Here is a 20,425-nt window from a genome sequence, read left to right as displayed (position 1 = left end):
GCCTAGATGTCCATCGACAGATGAATGAATAAAGAAGATGTGAGATATATATATATATATATATATATATATATATATAAAATGGAATATTATGCAGCCATCAAAAGGAATGAAATCTTGCCATTTGCGACGATGTGGTTGGAACTGGAGGGTATTATGCTGAGCGAAATAAGTCAATCAGAGAAAGACATGTATCATATGACCTCACTGATATAAGGAATTCTTAATCTCAGGAAACAAAGTGAGGGTTGCTAGAGTGGTGGGGGGTGGGAGGGATGGGGTGCCTGGGTGACTATGGACTCCAAAATGATCTTGTAAAAATACTTATCTGGGAGCGCCTGGGTGGCTCAGTTGTTTAAGCGACTGCCTTCGGCTCAGGTCATGATCCTGGAGTCCTGAGATCGAGTCCCACATCGCACTGAGCTCCCTGCTCAGCGGGGAGTCTGCTTCTCCCTCTGACCCTCCCCCCTCTCATGCTCTCTCTCTCTCAAATAAATAAATAAAATCTTAAAAAAAAATACTTATCTGTTCTTGTCACTTCTCTACTTAACACTTCCTCCTGTTGCACGAGGGTGACGTTCAGAATCCTCACTGTGACCCGCAAGGCCTTACCTGTCCTGCCCCTGCACCACTCGGCCTCACTGCCTTCCCCTCCCCCCAGCACCCTTGTCCCAATTCCCCTGACAGACTTCCCTCATCTCTAACATTTACACCTCTTCCCCCTCTACCTGGAAGGCTGTTCTCTTTGCCCCCTGCCCTGTACCCCCAAGGCTCCCCAGCCTCAGATTCCCTGCCTTGCCCTGACTCTCGAATCTGAAATTGCCTCACCCTCCACCACCCGCTCCTTAGGAGAGAGAATTTCTAATAGGTGCTGTTTGCTTACCTGCAGGGTCATCTTTCTTGGGCTTTAGCCTAGAGCTCTTAAAGAACTCAGGGTTGGAAAACTTCCTCGATTAGAGCTGTTGTTGTGATTATCATGCTCCAAACTACTGCTCCTGGCAGGTTAGTCATGAATTAAAAATGGCCAGGAGTTGGCAAGCAGAATTTGCCTCTATTTAGAAATATCTATCTTAGGACCAAAGGATATAATTAAATATCATTGAAGACGCAGCAATGGAAGTTCTTTGAGCCCTATTATGCGGATGCTATAGAAATCGAGAAACAAGGAAACAGAATAACTTGGCATAAGAGGTAAACTCAGGCCAGCCAGGGATCTGCTGTGAGAGAAGCGGTACATATGGCTTTAAAAGAGTAAACAGAAGAATTCTGCTTGAAGGTTTCCATTTACAACTGCTTTACTTCTCCCCTTCTTTCCTATTCTTCTACACATGGTTGAGAATTCTCTGGCTCTCTGAGATTTTAGAGCAATGTGCCATGTCCATTTTCACATTACCCGTTACACATCATACAGAAGTTACAAAAAAACTCTTGCCAAGAAACAGGGAAAAAAAGGGGGGGACCTAAATGTTAGATCTCTACTCTAAGCTCTTCTCTGAAATAATCCTAATGCTTTCAGAGAAAGTACAGATGACCTGTTTGCCATTACATTTTATGAACTCAGCTTTAATAAGTTGGAAGAAGCTAGTGCAGGTATAATGAGTGGGACATTGTGACAAGGTACCGCCTCAGACCCCAGAGCAGCTGTCTTCTGTTCTGCCCCAATCCTGGCCACTCCCTGCCATGAGCTCTCATTAGTGCATCCCTGTTCTGAGCATATCCCCTCACCTCGGGTGTTCACAGCAATGCCTTCCCATCATCCTTGTGGCTTCCTGTTTTTAATGCTTTTCTAGCCCTCATATCCCAGCCTAAGGATGCTACCTATGCTTTCCTTGCAACCTGATGATCTCCTAGGCAAGAGAGGTGGGGAGCAGGGGGGCGTTGTTGGGAAGGGCTGTGCCCAAAGCTCACGGCTGGGCCTGGCTGCTTCTGGCCAGACAGGAATGTAGTAGTGACAGTCATGTTCTGCCCTGGCTCCCCCCGTGGAGGCTCCCACTTGCAGCCTGGAGAGGTCTTGGCAGCAGGCAGCAGCTTGAAGAACACTCAGAAAAGGCCTCACCGTGTGTCCGGAAGACCTTCACCTCCAGGGTAGGGAATCTTGCTCCACCAGAACCCCATTTTCTTTTGTCATACACGGTCCAGCTAGGGTACAACCTGCCAGCCTTCCTTTATTCTCTGTTAGTCCTGCTTTGTAAACTGAGACTGGCCTTTCAGAAGGGGACCTATCTCTGGTATGCCTCCTCCCCCAGCAGATGCCACCCAGCTTTAGTATTCTGGCTCCTGGACTACAGCTGGGTCATATGGAGCCTTTGTGCAAATTAGAGAAAAGCAGCCCTAGCTCTGGGTGGGAGCAGCCTTACGCTGGGGCTCAAGGCCTGTGGCACAGAGCTGGATTTACCCCCGGCACCCTTCCCCCCAGATGGTTGCTCTGCCAGCCTCCCAGCCAGCCTTCTTCAGTGTGGGGGCCATGAGTCAGCTGAGAGACACACCAGATTTTAACCTTCCTGGAGACTGTCATGTTTGTCTCTTCTTCAATATTATTAGTATAGCCAGTAGCACATCTCCACCTGGATTTAGGGACAGGCATCTGGCCTCACGAGCCCAAGCATGCCGTCCCTCCCCTCTACTGCATCCCACACCCCTCATACTGCTTTCCCTCTTCCCTCTGTTCTGAGCCACAGACACTGACTTGGCTTTACCAACTGACCCATTGTAATTCACAGATGCATTTAAAAAAATATATTCTTTGAATATTTTGCAGTTCTGGTGGCTGAAAGGCTTTACTTATTGTTGTGAAATTATTTTTGAGCTTACTGTCTCGTGTCCTTCCTTTCTCGTTGGACAGTTTTACCTTGTGGATATAAAAACAGGCAGTATACTATAAAATTATTTAAGAAAGTCTATTACTTAAATTCCTATTTAAGCCTCATTTAACAGACAGGTCAATAGATGTATTATGGGTCTTTACATTGTGTAGGTCTTTACATAGCCTCGGGAATCGTCATGCGGAGAATGTTCTTTCCTACAGCTGAAGGCTATCTGCTTGGGAAACTCATCAAATGTAGTGTGATTATCTTGATTAATCCTTGGTTGTTTATTATTATTATCGGCAACTATTTATTAAGTGCCTAATATGTGCAGGGCACTTTTATAGATTTTATTTCTCATCTTCCCAATGGTTCTGAAAGATGGGACTCTTTATCCAGGAAACTGAGGTGACCAACTTACTCAAGTTCACATAGGTAGCAAATGGTGGGATCAGAATTAAGACCCTGTTCTTGTGAGGTTCAGATGTCTGCACGCTTTTCATAACATCAGAGTTCTTGGTTTTTTTCCAGTAAAGTTCTCCGAATGCATAGGAAATCAATATATCCTGCCCGGGGTCTAGACCCTTTGTAGCTAGAAGTAGCCAGCAGCAAGCTCAAAATTTCTTTGAAGTTTCATGCTTTAATCTTTAAAATTTATGCAAATTTAGCTTTCTACTCAGTAATATGAAAGCATAAAAGTAATCCTTTAAACTACTTGACATAGAATAAAATTTAAGCTCCAGGAAGAGCTTCTATTAACCCCTCTCGCATCCCCTTCTGCCCTGCTGTGTGCCACTCCAGGGATCTGCACACCTCAGTTGGAGAAGGTCAGCATTGTGCTGCGGTACATCTCAGTTAAATTCTCCATGCCAGTTTTGTTGAGAAACCTTTCAGGTACAGAGCAAACTGTCACCTGGCCAATTCTCAACCATAGAGGTCTTTCTAACAGAGAGTAGAATCCTTATTCCTTCACAGACAAATCCTAAATTGGTCTGTGTTGATTCTTCAAGGAGATCTTTGAGTGACATCTGTCTGGCTAGAAGTTCAGGGATTGGTCTTGTGATTTGTAAATTTTTATTTTTTAGAAGCAAAAGTCATCTTTCAGATGAAATTGCTCTTGGAACTCTAATTTATAAAAACAGTTAAAAGGGAAGACACTCTTGTTGCCGTAGGGGTAGAGAGTCTGCGTGCATGGTGCCCTTGCCTGAGGGTCCACCACGCAACCCAGAGTTCTGCTCAAGGAGCCCTGGACCTCATTCAGAGCACCCATTTTATGGATGAGGAGATTGAAGTCAGAGAGCTCAGAAGACTTGTCTGAGTTGACCCAGCTGACTAGTGACAAAGCCAGGAGTAGATCCTAAGAACGAAGCCTACCAAATTCTTTGAAGACCCTTGAAGGCCTTTGTGGTTTTCTTGTCGTGTGAACGGATTTCCTAACTGCTCTCAGAGGTCGTGAAGGGTTAGGGAGTGGGAATGGTGCAGAGCCCTCCTGCCAGGGGCCCGGCACAGTGAGGATAAGTGTCTGTGGCAGCTAAAGGCACAGCTCTTTCCCAGGTGCATATGGTGATTTAAAAATGATTAATGAAGCCATTTAAACTATTGATGTGTTAGGATGCGTTGGGATCCAGGGAAAGCCTTTGTGGGGAGAGGTCCACCAGGGCCCCAGTCAGACCACTGCACACCCCGGCAGCCAAGGTATGGGAGGCATGTGGGACTGATACCACGTAACCACCATGAAAATATGCCGGGTTGCCTCTGCAGAACTGCTGGCTCAGATGAAAGCTGGCCTTGTGCTGACTTTCATACTGGAGCCTTGGCGCATTCCCTTTAGTTTTGTTCTGTTTCTCAGAAAGCTTGGAGTGGCTTTTAAACTTCAATGGAGATATGAACCGCTCCACAATCTAGGTTTACTAATACAGTCGTCTCTCGTTTTTCAATTCATCACTGTAGCAGCAATAAACTCTATTACAAGGCAGCCCAGTATCTAATGCTACAGTTCCCCTACTCTGGAGGATTTTATGGTCAAAGGGAATTACTCCCACCTCCACGTGTTTAAGAGAGAAGGGCTGTCTGTTCACTCCACTGCCATCATCATCCCATGCTGCCAGGCCATCCACACTCTGATGACTGATACTGAATGCCATTGCAAGCCAGTGCCACTGGTTCAGCCCCAGGCAGGCAGCCACAGTGGGTGATGAACGGGGACAACTAAGTCTCTCTCCCACATAATCCTCAGCCACCTAGCTCTCTTTCCCAGAGGCAGTCTTTGTTACAACTTTCTTGTGTATGTGTCCAGAGATAGTCTATGCATTTACAAATCTTTATGAATATTCACATACACACATCTGTTCTTTTATCCCCACAAAATGGTAGCATACTCTACATTCGGGGCTGTGGTTTGCCTTTTTTTAATTGCACAATATATTGTGGAGCTAGTTCTATGTCAGCAGGTAGTGCTGCTTCATTCATGGCTGCATAATATTCCAATATCATCTCTTCATCAGGAAGTAGCCCGGGTGCCATCTACTTGTGGACAATTGGGTAATTTCCTGTTTGATGTTGCTGTTGTTTCGTTTGCTGTTACAGACAGATACGCATGTTTGCATGTGTATTCGGGTATTTCAGGAGCTCTAAGGTTCTTTGCTCAGTGGAAGGGAAGAGACATTTAATGTGAGGGCTACTTGCAAATTACCTTCCACCGAGGTTGTCTCATTTTACAGAAGCAATGTATGAGATAACCAGTTGCGTGTTAGTAAATTTTTTGAAACTTTGCCAACCTGACAAGTGAGAAATGACATTGCACAATAAGTTTAATGTGCCTTTTTATTAAAGATTTCATTTATTTGTGCCTTTCTGTCATAAGTGAGCTTCTGCATCTTTTCATATGATATATTCTTTTATAGACTGTTTTTTAACTGGTGTTTGGAAGATGAGATGCTGCCCAAAGATCAAGCAGTATGCAAGTTATTTAGGAATCCCAATTTTCTGATATAGGTTTTATTTCAGTTAGTTGTTTTTATCCTAACTAATATAGGGTTCTCTGTATGGTGCTACATAAGAAATCAATTTTCCTGTTTTAGTGAATGTTTTCTAAAAAATATCCCATCGATTTTAAAAGGTTGACTTTTTACTTGTAGGTGTTAAAATTTTTTGAAAGATGTATTCATTCATTCATTCATTCATTCATTCATTCATTTTAGAGAGCCAGAGAGAGAGATGTGTGCATGTGTGCATGTGGTGGGGTAGGGGCAGAGGGAGAGAGAGAATCTCAAGCAGACTCACAGGGCTCAATCCCACAACCCCGAGATCATGACCTAAGCTGAAATCAAGGGTCAGATGCTTAACCAACTGAGCTACCCAGGCACCACCCCTATTTATAGGTGTTAAAATTTCAACCCTGTTTTTGCAATCTCTCCTATACCCAAAGTTATTCTGCTGAAACCAATGTTGTCTTATTAAATAAAGTACTTTATACAATTAAAGTATCTAATTAAATTCAGCAATGACATTTATGAAACAGAAATTTGAACATCAAATGGAAATCGTGGAAATGTTACATTTCTTAGTTGTGATAGTGGTATTGTGGTTTTTTGGGGAAAAAAAGAGTCCTTGTCTTTTAGAGATAACTACTGAAATATTTATTGATCAAATAATATGATATCTGGGATTCGCTTCAAAATAATTCTGGAAAGGGCAGGTGGAAAGGAGTGTAGAGGGAACAGCATTGGTCATGAGTTCATAATTTTTGAGGCTGGACGTTAGGTATCTGTTATTCTGTTTTTATACATGTTTGACATTCTCCATAAAAATTCTAAAATTCAACAGATAAATATTAAGTTCATCTTACGTGCAAGCCTTGGTGCTCTCTGGGGCAGAGATAGACACTTCACAAGTGCGTAGGGCCTGTGTGCTTGTTCTCTGCAATGAGCCTAGTGCCTAGGACGTTGCCTGCACATAGTAGGTGTTCAGTACATACATGCCCTGAAACCTGGCCCTCCTCCTACTTGCCCAAGGGCTGCTCTATTTTCTGTTCCCAGAGCACAGCCCTGATGCTGCACTCCATGAACGGGCAACAGACCCAGTGCTACGGGGCTAAAGGAAGGCGAAGGCCCATTCATTTAGAGTCAGGAAGGTACTTCTGTGGAGCTCATGGGAACTGGCATTGGGGTGCCTGAGACAAAGAACATCCGCCCCATCCGAAACATTTCTAAGCAAAGCAAAATTGCTCCTTTAATTTAACATAGGTTATTTCATTTAGGAGCCTGGTAAGGAGTTGCTAACAGTAAGAAGAATAACTCAAAAGGCTGTAGGGGGTCACAAAACCTTCTCAGAACACATCCCAGTCCCCATCTGCTTTCTATGAACCTGTTTTGTTCAGAGTCCGGCATAACAGCATGCCCAGTAATGTGCTTAATCAGTGCTCTCTCGTGAGGAAGATGAGTAGATGGTGTCATAAGAAAGAAGGGAATCAGAACTGGGGCGCTATCAAAGGAAATGTCAGGAACTCAGGGTGATAGATTAGTCCTGTGGGTATGTTTGAGTGATTAGTTAACTCAGAGGCAGGGAAAATCATGATTTTTAATGTTTACATGCAGGTGTTAGTATAGTTGCCTCAGAATGAGAAGAAAAAAAGGATTAGAAAAAAAAAAGCTAGTCACATCTTGACTGGAAGAAGGCTCTTTTGAGAAACCGTCAATGTTACATTACAAACACCATTCAAATCTACCAAATGGGCCAGATGTTTGCTCAAACACTGCATGTCTCCAGCTGCCCATTGCTACAGATGAAGGCTTTTCTGCTGACGTCTGTGTAACCCACAAGCACATTATAGAGTGTTGATTCTTTTGATGCCATTTAACATTTATGTGTCATCATAATTATAAACCATAAATATACATGACACCATGCAATAAATAAAATTGCCTGGCTTTCGTTCTAAGAGGGGAGGAGGCTGTATTTATTACCTGAGAAGACAGGATGTCTAATATCCATTTTGCATTCTTTGTAAACATCGTCCCGCTCTCGGTGGTTGCTCTAGATGGCTTTATGCTCACCAAGCCTTATCCCCTCAAAACAGCACAGACTTTGGGGGCTAATAGATATTGCTGAGCCCCAGGTTTTAAGGCATCCCTGGACCAAAAATCAGGGGGATACAATTCAGAGGAATCCAAATAGTTCTAAATGAAGTCAAACCATTCTATTTGACAACAGACCAAAAGTTCTTTAGAGGTCACGTAACGGGCAGGTGTAAGTGTAAAAGGAAGTAGTTAAATGGAAGCGAATCAGCTTCTTTCAAACAGACATTTTTCAGAGATGCATTTCTTTTTCCTTTGAAAGAAAGCTGATTCAGTGCCATTCACCTATTAAGAAGGCAGCACAATTATTTGTATCTGCATCTATAAAAACCAAGTGTCTCTGCCTTCCACAAAAACCTGAGCATGTGTTTGCCGGAGTGAAAAGCAGGGCAAGAGGTAGAGGGAGGGGGAAAGCCCACGCAGTTGGGTTCTTCAGTCACGAGTACCTAAATGAACTGGCTGGCGTATTACCCCCTCCCTGGGCAGGGGCAAGGGGCCCTTCCAGTCTTATACACGAGGACCCCTTCTAACACAGCATCTTTATTTCAGAGCACAGATCCCAGACAGCACATTTCATGGCTTTGTAAATACTAGAGTCAGATGCTTCCTGACACCCAACGTTTCTGCTTTTTAGTGTGTAAATAAACGAGTGCTCCAAGTGAGTAAATCTCTGTGCATTGAGTTTACAATCTTGTCTTTCAGAAATATCGACAGTACATGGCAGGACTTCTGGCTCCTCCTTATGGTGTTATGGAAACGGGCTCTAACAATGACAGTAAGTGAAAAATGTGAACATTTTCTATCTAAAAATTTGTCATGCAGTATGCGTTTTCACGTGACAAAAAATATGTCCCACACCAGCTTGACAGAGTAAATCTCCAGATTCTTTTGTGGATAAACATACCTGCCAGCCCACACTTGAATTATTTTTAAAAATTGTTAACAGTATTATTTTGTGGTCCTAGCTGATAGAGGGAGGGATGCTCTGGTGTCAGTTGGAACTTCATACTTAAAATGCTCTCTCAAAATCTCTTTATGGTGAAATCTGGTGTTTCTGTGCTCTTTTAAAAATGGGATTTATGAATTGTATTAGTCTCAGTCACATCCAGACACCTGAGAGCCCCACCTCTTGCTATTTTGATGCTATTGGTCGAGGAGGGAAGCAGCGTGAGTCATTATTCTTCACAAATCATGGCCTCATCTAATTCCAGGCCTTTTATGTGACCAGTCTCTTGCTGTGTTTGTAAAAGACAGGAAGTTTTCCTCTGTGATACTCTTTTCTCATGGATGCCCACTAGAGTCAAAGAAATCCTGCATCCTGAGTCTGTCTGTCTGCTCACGGGTGTCAGGAGCGTCTTCTTATTGCTCATGACTGGCTCTGGGAGTTGCTTGTTGCTGAGTCCCCTTATTCGGGTCTTAGACGTATACGGGTGGCAGGGTGCTCAGTGCTGGGGTTTTTGGAGCAGCTAGACAGCGTGATGAACTAACCAGGCAGTGCCTCCATGCCAGGGTCTTCTGAGCAAGAGTCACCCTTCACATCCTCTCTCTAGCTCCTTCGGTTGCCACTCACTACCAGACTCGCCACTCCAAGGTGACTCTCCTCCCTGCAAGGTCTTAAGTGAGCTTCCTCACATTCTCTGCCCTCCATGTCATAGTTTCTGTGTAGCCTCAGCCGGGGAAGACAGGTCTTCCTTTCCTGCCCTCCCGTGTTCTTGAATTTTCTTTTCTGGCTGATGTAGGAATGACCGGCCCACGAAGAGTCCTTGAGTTGAAATCCCAGCTGTGCTGTCTCCTATCTGTATGACCTCAGGCAAGGCACTTAATCTCTCTCTGCCTCGGTTTCCTCACAAGATTGTTGTGAGGATTAAATAAAGCAAAACAGGTCAAGTGTTTAGAGGGTGCCAGGCATAGAGTAAGCACCCCAGTGGTGTTAGCTATCATTTCCTCACCACTGGTCACTCTTAACCCCTCCAAGTCTGGCTCCTGCCCCATACCTCTTGACTCAAACCATCTCCAGTGACCAACCAACACCGGCCTTCATTATTACCGTTCCCCATCTCTCTGACTTTGAGTAAGGCTTTCCATGTTCAGACTCCATTTTCCCTGAGTCCCAGGCTCCACTGCATTATCCTGGTTTTCTGGTATCTCTCTGGCCACGTTCATTTGGTCTCTTCCACGGGTACCTCTTCCTCTCAGCCAGAAGCTTAGGTATTACCCAAGAGTCCAGTCTTGGCTGTTTTTCTCCTTTGTTCTTTATACTTTCCCCATGACCATCGTTTGTTACACTGGATATGAACTTCCTGAACCAATACCTCTGTTTGATTCTTCCCATGATGGATTAGCTTTTCAGAGGACTGCTGGTTCTCTTTTCACCTGGATGTTCTGCTGGTCTCTTAAACTCACAGTTTCAGCAACAGAACACATCCCAATTCCCACAAAACCCCTGAAAGCCACATTTCCATTCCTATCTGCCCTGTTCTTCTCCCATACCAGCCTCTAAACCTCAACCATTTTATTATTTTTTAAACATTTTATTTATTTATCTGTCGGGGGTGGGGAGGAAGAAGGAGAGAGGGAGAGAGAGAGAGCACAAGCAGGGGGAGCAGCAGGAGAGAGAGAGAAGAAGGCTCCCCGCTGAGCAGGGAGCCCGATGCGGGGCTCAATCCCAGGACCCCAGGATCATGACCTGAGCCGAAGGCAGATGCTTATCTGACTGAGCCACCCAGGCATCCCTAAACCTTAACCATTTTAGAGTCCTCCCTTTTGTCACCTCCATGCACTGAGGTTAATCACCCATCCGGTTCTTTGTTCCTTCCTTTGCAGGGTTCATGTTTTTTCCTTTCTGTTCCTTCTGCAGCCACTTGGCCAAGGACCTCATCACTCTTGACCTAAGGGCAAGAATGACTCAGCTGGCTCTGAGCCTTTAGGATCTCACCCTTGGTCCACCCTACACCTGACTTACACCCGACTTACGCAGAACTTTTTTAAATTTACTTTGTATTGTGAAAAATTTCAAACATACAGAATGACATAGTTAACACCCATGTCTTCATCACTTTAATTACCATTAGTATTTTAATACTTAAATATGATTTGTTTATTAATAGCAATATGCACTTTAATATTTTAATTTTAATATTTGCCTTCTTTCCTTCTTCTACTCACATACACACATTTCACCTCAAATACTTTGGCAGATAGTTTTGAAAATAAAGACTTTTCCATACACCTAATAAACTGGTATGACTTTCCTTAATCATATCATCTACTAAGTCCATACGCAGATTTTCCCCACTGAATGTCTTTATAGCTCTTTGCTCAAACTGGACCTCAAGGATCATGCTCTTGCATCTGACTTTTATGTTTTAAGGGTCTTCATTTTGAACAGACCCGTCTCCCCCTCCCCTTTATCCTGGTCATATCACTCTGTTGCTCAAAACATCTTAATGATTGCCCATTGCCTGCCATGGAAGGTGAATTTCCAAGATTGCTAATGCCTTAGCCCAACTTTCAAGTTCCTAGGTGGCCCCAAATCATCTTTTCAGTGTTATTTCTCTACGGACACCCTAGTCTCCAGCCACTCAGATATGGTGATTTGAGCTGCTATGTATTTATCTTACCAAACTCCTAGAAAGGAAGTTTCTGTTACACCCCTGTATCTCCTCATACAATCAACTCCAGTCTTTTCAAATGGCCGTTGAACAAATGGATGGAATAATGAATGGATAGCTTGGATTCAAAGTTTCAGAGTGCTGATATTAGGCCACCCTTACTCCTGACAGATTTGGGAAGTGATGGCAAACATGCCCATTAATATTCTGTCACCCTGCTTTCTGCCTAGGCTTTTTATGTACTGGTACTATCCCAATGTGGGGGGCAGAGTTTTAATTAGAGAATGTTTCCAGATAGTCTCTTCCATTGTTACCCTTTCTGTGTATTTTACTGCTGCCTATTAAAATGGGCGCTCAATTCTTTTAAAGCCAGTAGTAGACATCCTGTGTACCCCCTTATTAAACACAGAATGTGCTGTTTACTCAGAATTTGGAAGTACTGTATTTGTATGTTGCAAACCACCTCAGACTGCCCTAGGGGTGAGCCGCACATACAAACCACCTGTTTGTATCTCTCAATCTCTCAAAAGAAGGCCACTTGGGTCCACTGTACTGGAGGCATTAAATTTTGCTGGGGCTATGGGCCTTCCTATCTAGCCACCCTGATCATGTCTGTCAGAGTCAACAACCCCAAAGGAAATACAGAGGACCAGGGCCTGTTATAGCTCACGAAATGTTTGTAAATGAATGAACAAATGCATAAATGGATGAACGATGAACTTTTTCACAGAAAACTGGGACACCCCTGGAAACAGACACGGCCAGGCTCAGACCTGACTTCGGAGGCAGCAGGAATTTGCTTTGCCCCAAATGGAGGCTGTGTTCTGGTGGTTCTTATGTGGGACTTGAAGCTAGGTCCACAGCCCTGGAGCATGGTGAGGTGGTCTGAAATGTAAAAAATACAGTATGTGTAACTTAAGATTTGACTTGTCTGTCCCTAATTCTGAGTGTCCTGTGCCCAGCAGAGAGGAATTAGTTGTTCGCATGGTGTAAATGAATCAGAGATGGATTTTTACCTTTGGCAAAGTAAAGCATATGGTAGAAAAGCAAAATAAGCATGAGATTTTGTTATCTGGCACACAGCCCTGCTCCTGATTCATTGATTTATTTATGTTACAGATTTTGGTGGGTGCTGCTATTTTTCTAAGCAGCATTATGTAAGTTTTGATAGAGACACAAATCAGAAACACCAGAAATTTACTTTGTTTGATTCAGCAAAGGATTTCAGTTCCATTTTACAGATTCATCTTACAATTCATGCTCTCTCTCTATTTTTCTTCTTCTAGGGATTCCTGACAAGGAGAATGTGAGTAGCACTCTCTCTGCCTCTCCTCTAAAAACTGTCATAAGGTAAAAAAAAATAATAATCATGGTAACCCTACCAGCAAAGAGAGCTCTTCATTCACATTCAACAGAGCAATAAATATTTTCTAATCTTATTCTGGCATCTTGGTCTGTCCCTTTGAAATATGAGGGGGAGAAGGTTGATTGCTCTGACATGGTCATCACATGTCCTTGATATTAACTAGTCTGCAGAAGGTTATTCTAGGGGCAAACAGTACAATTGCTAAGGGTTTTTCTTTTTCCCACGATGTATATAGGCAGGTGAGCAAATCATTATTTTAATGACATACAAAAAATTAGTTGTTTTTCCTTAGTGGAGTACAAAATATGAAATACAGGGTCAGTTGATTTTATAGTTGTATCCAAGCTTCATGAAAGTCAATGTTTCTCTTTGGAAGCTGAAAATAAGTAATTACTCTAATTGTTTAGCACAGTCAGGTGAGAGAGTAGGTTTAGGACAAACTTTTCACCAAGAACCAGTGCCAAGTGCAGGTTCCAAAGATGGTAGTGGTGTAGTGGCATTGCTTTGCATGCAAATAATAAGAATATGAATTACATATCAACCAGAATCTCAATCTATTCAACAACCTAGAAGGGTTAATGGTGCAAGAGTATATAGTGATTAATTTGAAGGAGTGCTTTGTGACTCTCAGATGCGTCCCCTTTCGTTATGTTCCTCAATTGCTGTACCCAAGTGGCAACATTACAGAATCATTACAGAATATTCTCCTTTCCTTTCCCTGCTTTTGGTCCTATGTCTGTGGACAGAGATATCATCTTCATTCAATTCAGATTATTTCTGTATCCCTTTCAAGAGATCTAACTCTAGCTTTCTTTAGGTCTTCTTTTCATAACGTTGGCTTCAAGGGCTGGTTGGGATTCTGGCCCGTTGTTACACCACCACAAATTTGAGTTCCAGACCCAGCAATGTCACTTCGAACGTCACACCAAAATTTCACTTGGCTTGGCTTGGCAGAGGATTTCAGTTCTTGGCTGTGGGCCTTCACAAGCTACTTGGCTTCTCGAAACATCCTTGCATGAGCTCATCTTTAAATGTGGATGTTAGTCGTGACCACCTTAAGAGGCCATGATGAATGTTGAATGGAATAATCTGTGGAAAGCATAGAGACTAGTTCAACGGAGCTCAGTAAATGTTAAGACTATTACTGTAATTATTATTTTGTCAAGACTTGTATCATTTTCTTGAGATCTTTCCTCCTCTGAAAAATGCCCTACCCTTTTATGAAGTAACTATCCTTTTGCCATTTATGGTTCTCATCAAAATACCTTTCTTCAATGAACCTTTCCATTGATATTTTGCCCTTAAAAACTACCTTTGTGTGTTGAGCAAAGCTCTAGATAATCAGGTTCATGGAAAGCCACAGCTTTAGAGTCTACAGTAACAGACTCATCCTGCCACAATTTTGGATACGGATGTCCCAAAGCACTCCAAAACAAATAATATGCAGATCACTAGCCAAGTCAAGAGGATAAAAGAGCCTGGTGCTTCCTCATCAAGGAACCATCAGTGATGTGGAGGGCACACACAGAATGGCCAAGCCCTAGGAGGTCTAAAATGTTCTAATCTTCAAAAGAAAGCTCTGTCTCTCTTAGGTCCCTCGTGACCTTTAGGTTGGACCTCCCTGCCGAGGGACAACATAAGCAGAGACCTACCAGCTGTCATCCTGTGGCTCACTTTGTGACAAAATAGGAATCTGAAGTTTACAGAAAGTTAGATATGTTGAGTTGTTATCAGCATGTTGCCCTGTAAGATTTGTGGGGAGGGGGGCAAGCTGTCTCCCCTATATTATTCATCATGTATGTTCATTTGTATTTGTTTGGGTCACTCATTCTGTGTCAGATTCTCTAGCAAACAGAAAAGTACCCTTTTTCTCTATCAGCAAATAGAGTGGATATAATGTCACCATGTGCTATTAAGAAAGTTCTCCAATGCCATCAGTCAAAGTAAAGCAAATGAGATGAAAGACATTCGTGAATAGAGTTGAAGCTGTAGAAAGATAAAAAGAATCCTAAGAGCCTTAAAGTGGGTGTTAATTGGAAATTTTCCTTTAGAAGAGACAAGTTGTGTTATGATGATTTCTTTTATCCTTTACCTTCTTTAACTACACGCTGGGCAATCTTATATTCCCTTTATGTTTCTAAATAGCAATAATATGCCTGTGGACTGAAATAAAAGCACTTAGACTATTGTTTCAGCGTCCAAACAGCTTCTTTGTGGAGAGACTATATTCTCCTCTCCAGCTCCTACTCTTGATTTCGTTAATCACCATGTTTAACTTTTAACCAAATATGCAGGCATCAGTAAGTGGTGTTTTTAGCTTAGCCTTGCCAGCTCTCTTTTATTTCCAGATGCAGCCTCACCTTGCAAAAAAGGAACTTTCTTTTCATAAATTGCACTTTCATAGAAACAAATGGGCTGGCAGTTAACTTGCTACATTATTTTGTTTACTACTTACTGTAATTGATAGAGTCATCATTTAACTTGATATGACACAGGAGACTGGAACCTATAACTAATTGGTAAGATATTAGAAAAATGACTATTGCACCAATAAAGCAAGTTTTGATAGGGTTATGATTGTTTGGGGCTGTTGGTTGTACAAATAAATTATTCTCTTTGATCTTTTCAAGTTGTATTTTTTCCATCTTCTGTATATGCCCTATCAGATGACCATGTTTAACACAAAAGCTAAAAATCACAATTACAAGAAAGCTTCATAGTTGCATGTTACAGTTGCCCTTTGGAGGAATGAGCTTGTCTATAATTTTCTGCTACTTATGTAGATTTTGTTCCTTGTTGTGCTCCATCCTTTTGACAAACCATTGCTATGAAGTTGTGTAGTTTTAGAAGTCTATCCTTTTCTTCCTCAATGTAGAAGGGCCAGAAAATAGGCTTAGGAAGATACTACAAAATAATCCCATTTCCTTATTTATAAACATCTAGTTTCCAAAAGGATCATTTGAGGTCCCCTTTTTTTAAGGCAGTTATAGTATTGACAATGTGATTAGGTTCCTACTAAATGTGGAAGAGTACTTTCCCAATATAAAACACTAATCAATGCAATAATTCAATCAGTTATGGAAACAGCCCAAGTGTTCATGGACTGATGAATACATAAAGATGTGGTGTGTGTATACACACACACACACACACACACACACACACACACACTGGAATATTACTCAGCCATAAAAGGGAATGAAATCTTGCCAGTTGCAACATGGATGGAGCTAGAGTATAATGCTAAGTGAGATTAAGTCAGAGAAAGACAAATACCATGTGATTTCACTCATATGTGGAATTTAAGAAACAAAAGAAATAAAGGGAAAAAGAGAGAGAGAGAGAAATAAAAAAAAAACAGACTCTTACTTAGAGAGAAAAACTGATGGTTACCAGAGAGGCAGTGGGTGGGGGGATGGGTCAAAGAGGCTACGGGGACCAAGGAGCGCACTTGCTGTGATGAGCACCGGCTGTTGTACGGAAGTATTCAATCACTATATTGTACTCCTGAAACTAATATTACACTGCATGTTAACTAACTGGAATTTAAATAAAAACTTATATCAATTCAGAGCTCCAAGTTTTCCCAAGCACTAGAAGAACTGGATGCTACCAATTAGTAATGAGCAAGCTTGGGAATCTTATAAAACTATTTGGTAGGTCTTATTTTAAGAAGATGCCTTAAATCAGCGTTTGTCAAACTTTTAAAAATCATAGGTCATTTATATAAAGACAAATTTTTAGAAATTATTATAAAGACACAGATTTTAAACGGCAAATGGGGAGGAAATAATTTACACAGCTTGAAAATTCTCATTAAGGAAAAGACAATAGAAAAAGAAGAAAATAACTATCAGAGTCAAAAGGTTAGGAATGTTAGGCATTTTTAGGAAATATAATAACATTTATTGCTGCTCTTTTTTTTTCAAGATTAAAGAAAACAAATTAAAATATTTCCCACCTATTAAATAACAACATCTTATTTTACTCTTATACATTGGCTATGATTCTGGGCCAGAGGAAGGAAATGTAAATTGTGTGTCCTCAAACAAATATAAAATATAAAAAAAACTTAGATAAACCCATAAAAACCCCGTAAAACCTTTTAACTCCAGCTTTAGAACACCTACTGAATTCAAACCAACAGTTTCTGTGAAACAGTTCTTAAAATCCTGCTTTTAAAACATGACTGATACACGTCCAGAGCTTATCAAGACGTGTTGGCCAGAGTTCACAGGCTTAGCCCTGGCAGCTTGTCCCGTGTGTTGTAGGGTAAGAATGGCTAGCTAGCCCTGTCACCGTGATGCAACAGCTCGTACGAAGCCAGCCGAAGGCGCGAACCTCAACAGGCGAGGGCAAATCAACCCAGTGTGAAGGACAGAAAATCCTAAGCCTGCTCATTTTGATTTTACAGGACACACTGCTTATTGCCTGGGTGAGGATTAGGTTTGGCAGTGTGGCTGGCTCCGTCCCTCCTGTTGGGTAGAGTGTCAACACTGGTTTCTTTAGCAGGCCTATGGGAGCACGTAACTCAATGAGACAACACTTTGCCCCACCTCCTGGAGAACACCAGCGACTTAATGTCGAAGGTGCCAAGGACAACATCGGCTCAGTCTCTGAAGAAATATTTGTTTTTGTGTTTGTGAGTTATGTATTTTATGGGGCAGAATGCCCTTGCTGAATCTCTTCCTGCTTTTTATTCCATCTGTTCCCCTGCTCTGTTATAAAAGCTGACGGTGCCATCTCTCTCTCTCTCTCTCTCTCTCTCTCTCTCTCTCTCTCTCTCTTTAGCTCCTGCAGTGGTATATTGATTGAATTTTTAAGATGAGGTATAGTTGCCCTTAATCTAAATCGTGAATAGTAAATGTGGGTAACAGTCTAAAAACCTGATCCCTCGGGTGTCAGTTAAGCCATGTGGTTGTTGCCTCTGAATGTTCTCGGCAATGTTCCCAAGATCTGCTTACCGTGAGTTCGCTGGGTGAAATGGCACATATTGGGTGTGTTGGGGTAGTGGTTCATTAGTATATTTTAGAATTACTTTCATAAAATTATGAATTACACTTGCTGATTATCTCGGTACTCTCCTTTTGGTTTCTCTACAGTTTTTAGATTTTTTTAATGGAGTAGAACTTTTTACTGTTGTTGCAGTGCTGATGGTTTTCCAGGGTTGCATGAGTTTTTCCACATTTTACCCAGCTTGGCATATATATGTCCTCTCAGGCTTCTGTGTAATCAGAGTTTGACTTGAGCAAGATATCACAGAGAACATGGGAGTGTTTAATTGTTAAAAATAGTGATAATAGAAGAAACGAGATTTCCCAGTCTCTCTAGCCAACAGCTTCTCTCCTGCTCTCACTTGAAAAAATGACGTGGCCTTGAGGTAAGGCAGCTCCATACGGGCCCTGCTGTTGAGAATTAGTTCCACTGGTAGCAGGGGCAAGGAATACAATGTCATGTTAATGGTAATGTACCAGAGTGCTGATTTCAAAGTCATGGGAGAGTAGATTGCTGTCGCCAGAAATATTTTATCCTGTGCTGCAGACAATTATGTTCATCACCAGTAACTTTGGGCTGCAAGCATGTTATCTCAGTTGACAGTGAGAATAAATTAGATAGTATCATTTATGTTTGATGTATCTGAATTTTTATTGTTCTTGTTTGGAGAAATTGGAACCAAATTATTTGCAAATATGTCTTATGTTTAGGAGAGCAATCTGTGGTGTTCGCGGATTGGATAAATTAATATAGTGATTACATGTCATTTAGGATTTGGATTCTTTTCTAATAACAGTTCTGTGTTAGACAGCCTCCCCTGAGTCCATCGATATTAAAATATTCTGTAGTCATTCTCTTTACCTTTAGATAAAATTACTTTGCAGATAGATGATTGATAGATGCACATATATACATACATAAACACATACATATGTACGCATGCATGCATATATATTTAACTGTTGATTCTTTAAAATTTCTAGAAAATGAAATGAAAAAATGATTACACTATATGATCTGGCATTGTTCAGAATTCTTATTGCCAGCTTTTATAAATGTTTAAATTCTGTTTACTTGAACTTAGTTTTATTTTTTATTCTCCTTCAAAGGATGACTCAGAAATACCCACAGAATATGCCATATGTTTGGTTGAAAATCTTTAATTTAACAAACATATAGTGATTGATCCCAAGCCCCATGTGGGGCCACAAAAATAAATAAAGCATGGTCGCTTCCTTCAGGGAGTTAAAGCCACTGGACAGAGGCAGACATGAGAACACAAGTGCATAAGTACAAGTCATGGGCACACGTGGTTGGGAGAGTGTGGCATGAGGAGGTGAGCTTAGGAGTTCTTCAGTCTTGAGTTACAGTCCCAGCTCTGCCACTGACTCACCATGTGAAGGTGGACACATTAGTTAAGCTTCCTCCTCTGTTTCCCTCTACAGAGCGAAGGTAATAGTAGTGTCTTACCCCAGGGGCTTCCAGAAGGCTTAATGAAAAGATTTATCCCAAGTGCTTAGCCAGTGCTAAGTACCTGGTATGTACTCTGAGGGGACACATGGGGGGGGTCTGTGCAGTTCTCCTTGGGGAGAAGGGGAGGGGTTCAGAGCCAGCCTCGCAGAGGAAGAAATGCCTGTGTGCACTCCTGATGGAAAGAAGGTGTTACCCAGGTGGAAGGGAAAGAATATTCCAGGCGAAGAGCATTGCATACATTAAGAAACAGAGTACCAGAATTTTCTCTTTTGAGGCTAATTTCATCAGATCTGAAATTAAAAAAAAAAAAACTTTTCATTATTTTTAAAACTATACTTTGTAGGATCCCTTTCAAAGTTATCAAAACCTGGCTTCCAAGCTCCAGGTATTTTGGGGACCCAACAAACATCATATTTTTTTTCTCTAAAACTTGATCTTTTTAAAAATGTAGATGGGGAATTAGTTTGAATTTACCCCTATTGGTACCTCCCAGTATCGTGCCTTCTTTTTTAAAAAATGACACATCTAGATTGCTAATGTCTTTAGAGTCTATTGTTCACTCTGATCTCCAGCTCCTTTTCTGCTGTAATTGCCCAGTCAGTGCTCTCACATTTCTGTGGTTCTCCTTTGTTTCCGCCCCAACCCTCTACACACACACCCTTCTCTTGAATGAATCACTCTGCAAGGCTTTCTATTGAATTTTGTCCTTTTACCTTTTTCATTTGTCAAGGTCATTTTCAGTTTTATTCCACTTCTCCTAAGAGCCAGCCATCCCAACTCAATTGGATATCTTTGTCAAATTTATAACGAACGCTTTTGAGTCCATATTCAAGGCATTAATAAGCATGTTAAATCTAGCAGCATTCAGCAGAGGACCTAACCTTGTGGAATTTAATTTGTTTGTGCTAATTTATTTGTATACATCATAAAATTATCCCATCTGGACATGAAAAAATAACTTAGGAGAGCATACCATAAAAATACTGGGTAAAACAAGAGCTAAGTCGCTAAATTACTATCTGTGATGCTTTTCATTTGCTTGTAAGTGAGAGAAAAGGAAGGTGATAATTTTCTATCTCAGAAGACATTAGTATGACTGAA

At 41.6% G+C, this 20,425-nt stretch overlaps 1 protein-coding gene across 8 annotated transcripts in view; it reads left to right on the top strand.

Annotated features, from left to right (window-relative positions):
* The first annotated feature begins 8,575 nt into the window (after positions 1–8,575).
* RAPGEF4 (Rap guanine nucleotide exchange factor 4) overlaps positions 8,576–20,425 on the top strand; it is a 121,297-nt gene continuing 109,447 nt past the window's right edge. For 7 of the 8 annotated variants that reach the window (XM_088022107.1, XM_088022109.1, XM_028122809.2 and 4 more), the window contains exons 1-2: positions 8,582–8,654; positions 12,777–12,796. In XM_088022107.1, the coding sequence (XP_087878233.1) occupies positions 8,597–8,654; positions 12,777–12,796 (78 nt within the window). In that variant the 5' untranslated portion in view covers positions 8,582–8,596. Of the gene's footprint in view, positions 8,655–12,776; positions 12,797–20,425 lie in introns of all 8 variants that reach the window. The other variant, XM_028122801.2, reaches the window with a different exon arrangement.

The sequence above is a fragment of the Eumetopias jubatus genome, unplaced genomic scaffold, assembly GCF_037043125.1.
Source record: "Eumetopias jubatus isolate StellerSeaLion01/CBP00866 unplaced genomic scaffold, mEumJub1_p1.0 scaffold_3, whole genome shotgun sequence".
Classification (NCBI taxonomy): Eukaryota; Metazoa; Chordata; class Mammalia; order Carnivora; family Otariidae; genus Eumetopias; species Eumetopias jubatus.
Note: the sequence above shows the minus strand (reverse complement) of the source record. Positions and strands in the feature narration are given on the sequence as shown.